Genomic DNA, 14,138 nt, shown 5'->3' on the forward strand with positions numbered 1-14,138 from the left:
CGAGTTGAGGTCAAGACTCTGTGCAGACCAGTCAAGTTCCTCTACCCCAAACTCGCTCATTCATGTCTTTATAGACCTTGCTTTGTGCACTGGTGTGCAGTCATGTTGGAACAGGAAGGGACCGTCCCCAAACTGTTCCTACAGATTTGGGAGGATGAAATTGCCCAAAATGTCTTGGTAAGCTGACACCTTAAGATTTCCCTTCACTGGAACTAAGGGGCCAAGCCCAACCCCTAAAAAACATCCCCACACCATAATCCCCCCTCCACCAAATGATTTGGACCAGTGCACAAAGCAAGGTCCATAAACACATGGATGAACAAGTTTGGGGTGGATGAACTTGACTGGCATGCACAGAGTCCTGCAAAGGGCGGGCCAACTCAATAGTGAACCCTACGGACCAAAACAGGGATGCCAATAAAGTTCATGTAAAGGCAGGCGTCCCAATACTTTTGACAATATAGTGTAAATACAGCGCTTCAGCAAAAATGTCCTCAATTAAATTCTTCAATTCATGCAAACATGCACATACATTTATTATCATAAAAAAATAAGTATCCTATAAAACCTCATATGTGTCCATAAACATATAGCTAGATTCAGGTACGATGGTGCAAACTTGCGGCGGCGTAGCTTAGCGTGTTTAGGCTACGCCGCCGTAAGTCAGCTAGGCAAGTACATGATTCACAATTTACTTGCCTGCTATCTTACGGCGGCGTAGCCTAAAGCGGGCGGGCGTAAGGGCGCCTAATTCAAATGTGTTTGAGGGGGGCGTGTTTTATGTCAATGAGGCTTGACCTCACGTTTTTTAAGTTTTCTCTTACTGCGCATGCGCCGGGCGCCTACATTTCCCAGTGTGCATTGCGGCTAAGTACACAGCACGGGCCTATTGATTTTGACATGGATGTAAACAACGTAAATCCCGATTCACAGACGACTTATGCAAACAACGTAAAAAATTTGAATTTTCAACGCGGGAACGGCGGTCATACTTGACATTACTATTCCAATAGGGCCTAGCTCTAACTTTACGCGGCCTCTTACGCAAACGGCGTAAAAGTACTGCGTCGGCCGGGCGTACGTTCGTGAATCAGCGTATCTCCTCATTTACATATTCTACACCGACGGCAATGGAAGCGCCACCTAGCGGCCATCCAAAATATTGCAATCTAAGATAGGACGGCGCAAGCCGTCGTATCTTAGATATGTTTAAACGTATCTCTGTTTGAGCATACACTTAAACATAAGTCGGCGTAGATTCTGAGTTAGGTCGGCTTATCTACTGATAAGTCGGCCTAACTCTTACTGAATCTAGCTATAAGTGTTGTATACAAATTCATACGTGTCCAAGTACCAATGTATAAAAACAATTACAAATAAAGTGCAACATTTTCTCCAAAAAGTGCTTCTCATAAATCATACAAGGGCAAATGTCCACTTTCAGCGATCTGATTAAAAAATAAAGTGCTCATTCAATGTGTCGTCTCTTCCATTGCCCACCACCACCTGGCTCCACCTTCACTCCTCCCTCACCAGATAGTGAACTCTCGAACATCGCAAATGTTCGGACCTGAATGACGAATCCAATTGAAGTCTATGGGACCCGAACTTTAAAAATCAAAAGTCTCCATTTTGAAGGCTTATATTCAAGTCATTGGTCTTAAAAAGGGAATGATGATGATCCTTATACCGCGGACACACAACTGTTATTCATGTCATGGAAAAAAAGAACTATGGGCCAGATCCACGTACCTCGGCGTAAATATAAGCGGGCGTAGCGTATCTCAGATACACTACGCCGCCGTAACTTAGTGCGGAGGTTCCTTATCCACAAAGGATTTGCGCCGTAAGTTACGGCGGCGTAGTGTAAATGTGTGGGCGTAAGGGCGCGAAATTCAAATGACAAAGATGTGGGCGTGTTTTATGTTAACTCAACTTGACCCCACGTAAATTACGTTTTTTTTTAACGGCGCATGCGGCGTCCGTGGGGGGTATCCTAGTGCGCATGCTCGAAATCACGTCGCAAATAGTCAATGCTTTCGACGTGAACGTAATTTACGCAAAGCCCTATTCGCGAACGTTTTACGCAAACGTCGTAAAATTCGACGCTGGCCCGACATCCATACTTAACATTGCGTACGCCTCATAGACCCAGGGGTAACGTTACGCCGAAAAAAGCCTCACGTAAACGACGTAAAAAAATACGCCGGCCGGACGTACGTTCTGAGAATCGGCGTATCTAGCTAATTTGCATACTCTACGCGGAAATCAACGGAAGCGTAAATATGCACCTAAGATCCGACGGCGTACTAAGACGTTACGTCAGTCGGATCTAGCCCCCATTCAGGCATATCTTGTTTTGTTGATACAAAACAAAGATACGCCGGAGCATCCTACAAGTTACACGGTGTATCAATAGATACGCCGACGTAACTTCTTTGTGGATCTGGCCCTATGTTTTTTCCTCAACGGGATTCCTCTCAAGCCTGCCTTGCATACACACGATCATGATAAAAAATGCTCGAGCAAAGCGCGGTGACGTACAACACGTACGACGGCACTATAAAGGGGAAATTCTATTCGAATGCCGCCACTGTTTGGGCTGATTTCGCAAATTTCCCTTCTCATACGCCTACACATGACCGTTTTTCAAAACGAGAAAAAATAGAGCAGGTTCTAAATTTTTAATGGCCATTTTTTGCAACGAGAAAAATGCTCTGGAGCCCACACACGACCGTTTTTCACGACCAATTAAAAATTTTTAATTTTTCTCGTCATGAAAAATGGTTGTGTGTACACGGCATTAAAGTGAAACAATAAAAATTAGACATATATAATATTTGGGGGTTATTTTATTTATTTCTAGCAAAAAAATTATGATTTTTACATGTAAGAGAAAGTGCTGCACATAAAGAGACACCCATAGTCCTGGGAGGGCTGCAGGGCATGTTAGCGCTGTACCCACAAGCCATAACAGTTGAACGCCTGCTAGACCGTTAGTACCACATTCGAGCACAAGAGATTGTTTCTATAGCATCTCCCCTCTAACCCTCCCCCACTCAGTGAGCCCTCAGTTTTTTTGCTAATAGGTGGACTTCTTCTCCTTCCCAGAGAAAGTAGCTTCACTAGTTTCTTATTTTTTAATTTAATTTTAACAACTTCCATCTCATAGGACATACCCGTACGTCGTTGGGTTGAAGTGGGTCTACTGGGACGATGCCTGCAGCAACATTTTGTTTTTTGGGGGGATTTTTTGGTTGGAGGTTTGGTGTCCACAAGCTCATTTCGAGATCTAGCACTTCCTACTGCTTGCAGAGTACAGTGGGTGGGATCGGCGTCACATACACTTTCTCCTTTGGGGTTTTTGCTGCGTGTGCGCCATATGTAAGACGTACTGGCATCATCACATTGAGCCTTGTTTTTTTGCTAGTGTTTGAAACTTTGAAGGTGGTGGATCTCATTGAACAAGGGTCCAAATGTTCCTAATGTTTTGGCGTTCTTCCTAAAAATCCGAAGAACCAAAGTTTGGTCTGAAACAAGGTTCAAACCGAGCCGTCAACTCATATCTAAATGCGAGTTGCCATAGAGAATCATAAATTGTTCATTGCAAGAAATCTTTGGAGAAACAATGGCTCACAAAGTCTGGACTGGGCAGTAATATATTTCTCTCTCCCTTGGTGGGAGTGGAGATGACCACATCTATAAGAATGTACAATACATACACACATCGCACAAGGCTGAGAAGTTTTTCGGGGGCTGCAGTTCCTCTGAGCTCCACAAGATGGTGATCTCACTTCTACCTAGACAGGAAGTCTCTATGAAAGACAGGAAGTGATGTCAGCTACAGACAGGAAATGATTTCGGCTACAGACAGGAAGTAATCTGGAATAAAGACAAGAATTTCCATGTGGCACAAAGTAGAGAGGAGCCATTGTTGGAACTGGCAGCAGAGGAGGTAATAAGATCTTATTTTCTATTTACACCCAGTAACCCCGTCATGTCCGTCCTCTTCCTCCATAGTCACGGTGACGTCTTTTATCTCCAGCAGATGATGATACACACATATATAGTGTGGAAACGTAGATTAACCCCTTCAGGGTAACAACATTTCCCCACTTACGGGGCTTGAACATTCTCTTCATTTGGGAGATACATTCTAGTAATATGTTCCTCCAAACAAACAGCACTGACAATAAATAGACAAGACAATGACCATCCTGACCATACATGGCCTACAAAGGGCAATTATTACACTACTCAGGCAGCCAATGGGCAATTATTACAATATACAGCCAACACAATGATGGAGTGCAGGGGTCAGGATTATGGAGCATAGAGCCCCTTATATTGCTGGTCAGGAGGAAGAAAACTTTCCTCAGCCTGCCGTGAAGACTATGTTCCGTCATTGGTGTCAGAGGGTGGAAAATACTGAGGGTTCTGAGGGAAGTAGAGGAACTGAGGGGTCTCTGAGAAGTAATGGAAAGCTAATGGATTTTAAGGTCCAAGTAGTGGGGAGCCTTGCAGTCAGCGTTCTGGAAAATATCCTGATATGCTGGCAAAACAAACAATGGGGTTCTCTTTCCTGGACATCATGATGACCCCACATTGACCTCACAGCACTGCCTCAGAGCAAAACAAGAAGACAGAAGAAAGATCGTATTTATCATTTCTTATCTGCAGATCTAAAACGAATCAAAACCAGTTCAGAGATAAAACAATCTCAATGGAGAAAAGACAATTTATGATCCAGCGGAGTCCCGGGGCCTTGAAAATGTAATAATATTAAAACGTCTAAACCAAATGTGTTTCCATAGGGCAGTAATCCTTAAATGTAAAACAACCCTCCTATTACACCTCCCACCCCCCACACACCTCTCAATATCCTATTTTTGTGTAACCAATACTCCTTACTTTCATTTAGAAAAGTTATCTGTCTACAAGGAGACCTGTGACGGCACCAACGAGGATGGAGGAGGACTGGAGTCACATGACTGAGAAGATGCTAAACCTCATCCTGGAGATCATCTACCTGCTGACAGGAGAGGTGAGGAGGATTCTGGGAGGTCACATGACATCACTCTTATCTCTATTAATAAAACACAGACCTGACCGGAGAGGTGAGGAGGATTCTGGGAGGTCACATGACGTCACTCTTATCTCTATTAATAAAACACGGACCTGACCGGAGAGGTGAGGAGGATTCTGGGAGGTCAGATGACATCACTCTTATCTCTATTAATAAAACACAGACCTGACCGGAGAGGTGAGGAGGATTCTGGGAGGTCACATGACATCACTCATCTCTATTAATAAAACACAGACCTGACCGGAGAGAGGAGGAGGATTCTGGGAGGTCACATGACATCACTCTTATCTCTATTAATAAAACACAGACCTGACCGGAGAGGTGAGGAGGATTCTGGGAGGTCACATGACATCACTCTTATCTCTATTAATAAAACACAGACCTGACCGGAGAGGTGAGGAGGATTCTGGGAGGTCACATGACATCACTCATCTCTATTAATAAAACACAGACCTGACCGGAGAGAGGAGGAGGATTCTGGGAGGTCACATGACATCACTCTTATCTCTATTAATAAAACACAGACCTGACCGGAGAGGTGAGGAGGATTCTGGGAGGTCACATGACATCACTCTTATCTCTATTAATAAAACACAGACCTGACCGGAGAGGTGAGGAGGATTCTGGGATTCTAACATGATATTCCTATTCGTTCCTCAATACAGAGATTTCCTCTTGTGAAGTCAGGTGATCATATGACCATCACAGTGCCTCCATGTGACTCCCTAAAACGTGGGAGACACAACATGGAGAAGATTCTAGAAGTCACAAAGAAGATGATGGAGCTTCTGACAGGAGAGGTGAGCGGTGCCGGGAATTCTGGGACATTATCCAGTAACAGACAAGGGATGTGTCTGGATGGTGACTGTATCATTGTGTGTGTCAGGTTCCTATAAGGTGTCAGGATGTCACTGTCTATTTCTCCATGGAGGAGTGGGAGTATTTAGAAGAACACAAGGATCTCTACAAGGACGTCATGATGGAGAATCAGCCGCCCCTCACATCACCGGGTAAGAGGAGACTTTATTGTAAAGGAGAGAGCAGTACGGAGGGTCCACCTAGATCCCCCATCATCTGATAAACACATAGAAACAATGTATTCAGTCAGTGTGTGTGTTTCCTACAGATGGATCCAGTAATGGGAACCCACCAGAGAGATGTCCCCGTCCTCTGTATTCCCGGGATTCCACACAGGAAGATCACACCATCCCCCACCATCATCAGGTAGATGAGGAACAATCACTGATAGTATCTTTAGGATCTGTACATTATCTGCATTGTTACCATTGATGTCATTTTTTCTATTTTCTATTCTATATTCAGAGTGAATACCTGAGAGATTCTAACGTTGATATTAAAGAAGAGATAAAAGAGGAGGATGGAGTGATGAAGGAATCCATCAATCTAAAAGATCTGTACCAGGACACCTTGGTGGAGACATCCAGCTACAGAAACCCACCTGAGAGATGTCCCCGTCCTCTGTATTCCCGGGATTCCACACAGGAAGGTCACACCATCCCTCACTGTTACAAGGTTGGTAGCTCGGAGCATCTAGAACATGGAGACAATCTGTGGATTTTATTTACAGTATGTAATGGCAGAAGATCTTTTTTATAATTTATTGGTTTAGGGTGAAGATCTGATAGATATAAAAGTTGAGGTTAAATCCGAAGAAGAAGAAGAGACGTATGTGAGGGGTGATCAGCAGTCTATGGAGGAGGAGATCAGCACAGGTGGGTCATTAATACTAAATAAAGACAAAAGACTCTCTGACTAAGGTCCATGAATAAAGAAATGATCTGGTAGGAGATCAGAGGAGCCATTTACTGGTTACCTTGAGGGGGAATTGTAAGATCCTCAGAGACAAAGCTGCCCGATGTGGGCGGAGTCCTGGTTTAGGGGAACCAATCAGCTCATGTCTAGTAATAATCTTTGTATTTTAGTAGATGGACGGGAGATGAGGAGAACCTCAGAGGATTGTCTCACTTTGTCTCCAGACTGTAAAGTAGAAGATGAGGACATCACACAGTATAGTCCAGGAGAAAACCCGACTACCTCAAATGTCCATCCGGCACCACACAGTGTAGATGGACCATCGTATTCCTCTTATCCTGAGGAACCTCAGACTGTGCGGGACAGTGCCGGACCATCGCATTCCTCTTATCCTGAGGAACCTCAGACTGTGCGGGACGGTGTCGGACCATCGTATTCCTCTTATCCTGAGGAACCTCAGACTGTGCGGGACGGTGTCGGACCATCGTATTCCTCTTATCCTGAGGAACCTCAGACTGTGCGGGACGGTGCCGGACCATCGTATTCCTCTTATCCTGAGGAACCTCAGACTGTGCGGGACGGTGCCGGACCATCGTATTCCTCTTATCCTGAGGAACCTCAGACTGTGCGGGACGGTGCCGGACCATCGTATTCCTCTTATCCCGAGGAACCTCAGACTGTGAGGGACGGTGCCGGACCATCGTATTCCTCTTATCCTGAGGAACCTCAAACTGTGCGGGACGGTGCCGGACCATCGTATTCCTTTTATTCTGAGGAACCTCAGGCTTTGTGGGATGGTGCCGGACCATCGTATTCCTCTTATCCCGAGGAACCTCAGACTGTGAGAGACGGTGCCGGACCATCTTATTCCTCTTATCCTGAGGAACCTCAGACTGTGTGGGACGGTGCCGGACCATCGTATTCTTTTTATCCTGAGGAACCTCAGACTGTGAGGGACGGTGCCGGACCATCGTATTTTTCCTATTCTGAGGAACCCCAGACTGTGAGGGATGGTGTGGTCCTTCCAACAAATAAGAGGTTTTCCTGTACTGAGTGCGGGAAATGTTTCCTTTTTCAGTCCAAACTTAATGAGCATAAAAGATCTCACACAGGTGAGAAGCCGTATTCCTGCCCTGAGTGTGGGAAGTGTTTCAGATTTAAATCCAGTCTTTATGAACATAAAAGTTCTCACACAGGTGAGAAGCCACATTCCTGTCCCGAGTGTGGGAAATGTTTCAATTATAAATCCAGACTTAATGTGCATAGAAGATCTCACACAGATGAGAAGCCGTTCTCCTGCTCTGAGTGTGGGAAAGTTTGTTTAACAAAGTCTCAGCTTTCCACACACCTGAAATACCACAAGGGGGAGAGGCCACATTCCTGTTCTGAGTGTGGGAAATGTTTTGTACAAAAATCGGAACTTGTCATACATCAGAGGTCGCACACGGGGGAAAAGCCGTATTCCTGTTCGGATTGCGGGAAATGTTTTGTAAAAAAATCACAGCTTGTCAGCCATCAAAGTTCTCACACGGGGGAAAAGCTGCATTCTTGTCCTGAGTGCGGGAAATGTTTTGCAAGGAAGTCCCATCTTTACAGACATCAGAAAGCTCACACGGGGGAGAAGCCGTATTACTGTCCTGAGTGCGGGAAATGTTTTGCAAGGAAGTCCCATCTTGACAGACATCAGAGATCTCACACGGGGGAGAAGCCACTTCCCTGTCCTGAGTGAGGGAATTGTTCCTCACTGAAGTCCTGTCTTCCTGTACATCAGGGGTCCCACACAACCCTCGAGGTGTATTAGTGCCTTGAGTGCGGGAAATGTCTTGTATATGAATGTTGCTGGACATGTGGGGAAGAAGCACACCCTGATATACACCTCGGAAATACTCCATGGCTGATCTTCATCATGTAAGAAACAGTTCATAAGAAGATCAGAGATCACCAAAGACATGGATGAAGTGTTGTACTGTGTTGGCCATTGAAAGCAGGAGAAAAATAAAAATTGAGTCATTACCTCTTGACATTTTGTGGTGGAAGATTTCACAAACACTTACAGGTCTTCTTTTAAAAAAAATAGTTAAAGAAATGTGACACGCATTCGCTGAGCCGCAATGAATGATGGTCGTGTTTTTTTCATGGAATGATTTTCTATGATCATTGGCTCCATCTAGTGGTCATAATGCTGTAGTACCCAATTATTTTTTTATGATGGTGTTTCAGGAACTATTCCTCAATATGACCACTAGATGGAGATGACAATCACTGGAAATCACTGTATTTCTTAAATATCAGCCAAAATGTATGTGTTCTATCAGAATACCACTACCCATCAGAAAAGGCAACGTAAGTGACGCTTCGAATACATTAGCTTATTGCGCACGAATGTGACAGAACACAAAGCCAGCAGCCGACTTCTTCTTACACCCATGCAAGCAGGCAGAAGGTGGCGAGTGGCGACGGGATTTTCCGATAGTAACTTTTTCAGTTGGAAAAATAGAGAACCTGCTCTCAATCTTTTTTTTTTGTCCGACAGCAAAAGTCCGATGGAGCCTACACACAGTCGGAATTCCCGACCGAAAGCTCACATCGGACTTTTATTGTCGGAATTTCCGATCGTGTGTACGCGGCATAACAGTATATAATCAGTTTGCCCAGAGCAGTGAGGGGTGTACCAAGATGGCCGTCGCCACCAGTCTGCTTACCAACCGAATTAACCTGTCCAACAATCTGCATTGAAAATTGGGGTTTTGTTGTTGGCACACATTTATGAGTGTCTCCACAGTGTGAGCACATGCATTCTAATGGAAAGATAAGGGACAGGTGGGCCTGGAGGTCACCCAGTCCTCCTTAACCATTTCCCTCAACAGGGAGGGACAAGCATGTGCCCCCCCTGAACCATATCAGGCCACATGCCCTCAACAGGGAGGGACAAGCATATGCTCCCAGCCCCCGAACCATACCAAGCCACATGTACTCAACATAGGGGGGATACCTTTTTAGGAGGTCCCTACTGGCAAACCACCATGACCCCATATTGATGAGGACAATGGCCCTCAACAGGGAGGGACCTCATCTCCACAACACTGGCAGGTGGATGTGGAGGTCTGCAAGCCAGGGGCTTATCGGAATCTTGAAGCCCCCTTCAATAATAAGGGGCCCTCAGATACCACCTCCCCCTCCACACATGAGTATGGGGTACTCATTCATTAAAAAAAAAAAGTTTTTACCTAGAAATGAAGACGCCCAAAGTCCTTTATTAAGAAAATAAACATTCCCCAAAAATGTCCCTCAGTGTGTCCACTCACCCCCCCAAAAAAAAAAACAGACAGCTAAGCACACACAACCTATCTTAATGGTACACTTAGCTGATTCCTGAGCTATCCGCAGCTATTTAAGGTAAGGGGTGGGGGTACTGGTGACATCATTGACCAAATATGGCCATGTTTGGTTAATATCATTCCCTAAAAATGGATATATTTCGGCAGTGATATTACCCCACCCCTTTTGCTTAAAAGAGGTGGAGATTCCCTGTGAGGTCAGTGGTATCTAAGGACACCGTGGGTGCTTCCATTGATAGCGGGATACTGTCATATACAAAAGCAGTTCTATATTTGATTTTCAGATCCGTTAGAACAGTTATAATGTTCTGGCATTCATCCAAACTGCCATAGTTTGGTCCAAAACTAGGTTCAGAGCTGAGCTGTCAGCTCATCACTAGATGCCAGTTCTTACTGAGATGCAGAAATTGTATATTGCTTGAAACCCTAGAAACCTTTGGAGGAACCCTGGCTGAGAAAGTTTGGACTAGGCAGTAATATATTTCTATCCGGTGGGAGTGGAGATGACCCCATCTATAAGGATATACAGTGCATACACACAGCACAAGGCCGTGTTCACACTACGAGATGTTTTTCGGGGACTGTAGTTCTTCTGAGCTCACCAAGATGGTGATCTCACTTTTATCCAGACAGGAAGTCTCTATGGAAGACAGGAAGTGATGTCAAGTATAAATAGGAATTTCCGGGTGAGAGGTGAGTCGGGAGGAAGTAGAGAGGAGACATTGCTGGAAGTGGCAGCAGAGGAGGTAATAAAATCTTATTTTTCTATGTACACCCAGTAACCCCCGTCATGTCCGTCCTCTTCCTCCATAGTCACTGTGACGTCTTTTATCTCCAGCAGATGATGATACACACATATATAGTGTGGAAACCTAGATTAACCCCTTCAGTGTCAGAACATTCCCTCACTTACGGGGTCGGAACATTTCCTTCTTTATGGAGATTAATTCTAGTAATATGGTCCTCTAAACAAACTTCACTGACTTTAAGTAGACAAGACAATGATCATCCTGACCATACATGGTCTACAAAGGGCAATTACTACACAGGCAGCCAATGGGCAATCATTACAGTATGCAGTTAACACAATGATGGAGTGCAGGAGTCAGGAGTATGGAGCATAGAGCCCCTTACATTGCTGGTCAGGAGGAAGAAAACATTCCCCAGCCTGCCATGAAGAATATGTTCTATCATTGGTGTCAGAGGGAGGAAAATACTGAGGGTTCTGAGGTAAGTAGAGGCCTCTGAAGGGGTACTGAGGCTGCAGGGCTTTGGGGCCCCTATGGGGGTAGTGGAGTTGAAGTGCTCTGAGGGGGTAGTTTAGCTGAAGGACTATAGGCTCTTGAGAGGATTGGTATACCGCAGGTCTCGGAGGGATGAGGTAGAGAGGAGGCTCTTGATCTATGATTGTCCTTCCCCTTGATTTTACTGTCCCAACCACCTTGGAGAACTCCTGCCAGGAAAAGAGTGGAAACCTTCGCCTTCTTACTACCTCGCTGGTCAAGTAATATACACTGCTCAAAAAATTTAAGGAACACTTTTTAATCAGAGTATAGCATCAAGACAAGATATGGAGCTGGTCAGGTTGGTAGCAGAGGGGCATATTAATCAGTTTCCGCTGCTTTGGTATTAATGAAATTAGAACACTAGATGGGCAACAATGAGACAACCTTCAAAACAAAAATGGTTTTACAGGTGGATGTTGGTCGGGTTTTTCCCCTTGCATTTGGCTGGGTTCAGTGGCACTACTGGTTAGAGCTGCACGATTTATCGTAAGAAATCGCGATCTCGATTCACCCCCGCCCCCCCCCCCCCACGATCCCCAGGCTGGATGACTCATGATTTTCGGGTGCGGCCATAGGAAAGTCCCCGGCTTCGGCCTAGCTCCGGAGGGGCGGCCATCTTGGTACACCCAGCGGCCGTTTCGTCAGGAAGTGACGTTTCGTCGCCCCCATCTTGCTCCACCCCACACTACTGCACAGTAATGATAGTAAGAAGGGGGCAAGCGGACATCTTGTTACACCCAACAGTTATTTTCAACACAAAACGGAGCTTATGTGCTTAAATACAGGATATGTAAATCTGACAGACTGTTTACATGTTAAATTTTAAAAGCAGCAGCAAACCTCACATGCTTGCTAATGTGACAGAACACCTCTGATTTTCACATTTAGTTAAATGTGAAAATTGGAGGTGTTCTTTTACATTAGCAAGCATGTGAGGTCAGCAGTTTGCTGGGGCTTTTAAAATGTAACATGTAAAATGTAACATGTAAACAGTCCGTCAGATTTACATCCTGGGCTAGATTCAGGTACCTGCGCTTGTTCTTACGGCGGCGCAGCGTATCGTATTTATGCTACGCCGCCGTAACTTACAGGAGCAAGTGCAGTATTCACAAAGCACTTGCTCCGTAAGTTGCGGCGGCGTAGCGTAAATGTGGCCGGCGTAAGCGCTCGTAATTCAAATGTGGAAGGGGGGCGTGTTTTATGTAAATCATGTTTTTGAGCAGTTCAGTACAGAAAACCAAGTGGAATGAAGAAAGGAAGTCATTCATCTCATGGTGGGCACTCATTCTTAGAGGAGGTCTGTTTGTGCAGCATTGCCTTATGGGTGGCCAGGGGTCAACGCTGTGCATTTTAGGAGCCTTTTCCATAAAAAAGGCTCTGGCAGTGCCCGTTGCTGGAACACAGAGTTCCAGGAACCAACTGCCACTCTGTACAATGTCCTGGATACTAAAGTATACTTGGCAACAAAAAAGAGCAAATGCCTCACCCCTGCTGTCGTCCTCCTACCCACACTGAGCTGCCATTGGAGGAAAGAGAACAGACTCCTCCTCTGCTATAAGAGTCCAAAATAATAATGTGCCAATGAGGGCAGTAATACTTAAATGTGCAACAACCCTCCTATTACCCCCCTCACATCCACATCCTAATATTGTGTGACCAATACCATCCAAATAATTCATACTTTCATTTCCCAAAGTTATCCATCTACATGGAGACCTGTATAGATCAAATGGTGGCACGAATGAAGATGGAGGAGGACTGGAGTCACATGACTGAGAAGATACTAAACCTCACCCTGGAGATCATCTACCTGCTGACTGGAGAGGTGAGGAGGATCCTGGGAGATCACATGACATCACTCTTATCTCTATTAATAAAACACAGACCTGACCGGAGAGGTGAGGAGGATTCTGAGAGGTCACATGACATCACTCTTATCTCTATTAATAATACACAGACCTGACCGGAGAGGTGAGGAGGATTCTGGGAGGTCACATGACATCACTCTTATCTCTATTAATAAAACACAGACCTGACCGGAGAGGTGAGGAGGATTCTGGGAGGTCACATGACATCACTCTTATCTCTATTAATAAAACACAGACCTGACCGGAGAGGTGAGGAGGATTCTGGGAGGTCACATGTCATCACTCTTATCTCTATTAATAATACAGACCTGACCGGAGAGGTGAGGAGGATTCTGGGAGGTCACATGACATCACTCTTATCTCTATTAATAAAACACAGACCTGACCGGAGGGGTGAGGAGGATTCTGGGAGGTCACATGACATCACCCTTATCTCTATTAATAAATCACAGACCTGACCGGAGAGGTGAGGAGGATTCTGGGAGGTCACATGACATCACTCTTATCTCTATTAATAAAACACAGACCTGACCGGAGAGGTGAGGAGGATTCTGGGAGGTCACATGACATCACTCTTATCTCTATTAATAAAACACAGACCTGATTGGAGAGGTGAGGAGGATTCTGGGATTCTAACATGATATTCCTATTGGTTCTCCAATACAGAGATTTCCTCTTGTGAAGTCAGGTGATCATATGACCATCACAGTGCCTCCATGTGACTCCCTAAAACCCAAGAGACACAACATGGAGAAGATCCTAGAAGTCACCAAGAAGATGATGGAGC

At 45.1% G+C, this 14,138-nt stretch overlaps 1 protein-coding gene across 1 annotated transcript in view; it reads left to right on the forward strand.

The window, feature by feature from the left end:
- LOC120910584 (zinc finger protein OZF-like) overlaps nt 1–14,138 on the forward strand; it is a 43,564-nt gene that overhangs the window by 13,762 nt on the left and 15,664 nt on the right. Inside the window, exon 5 of the mRNA XM_040322342.1 lies at nt 6,410–6,517. Coding sequence (XP_040178276.1) covers nt 6,410–6,517 — 108 coding nt within the window. The remainder of the gene's footprint in view (nt 1–6,409; nt 6,518–14,138) is intronic.

The sequence above is a fragment of the Rana temporaria genome, chromosome 8 (assembly GCF_905171775.1).
Source record: "Rana temporaria chromosome 8, aRanTem1.1, whole genome shotgun sequence".
Lineage (NCBI taxonomy): Eukaryota > Metazoa > Chordata > Amphibia > Anura > Ranidae > Rana > Rana temporaria.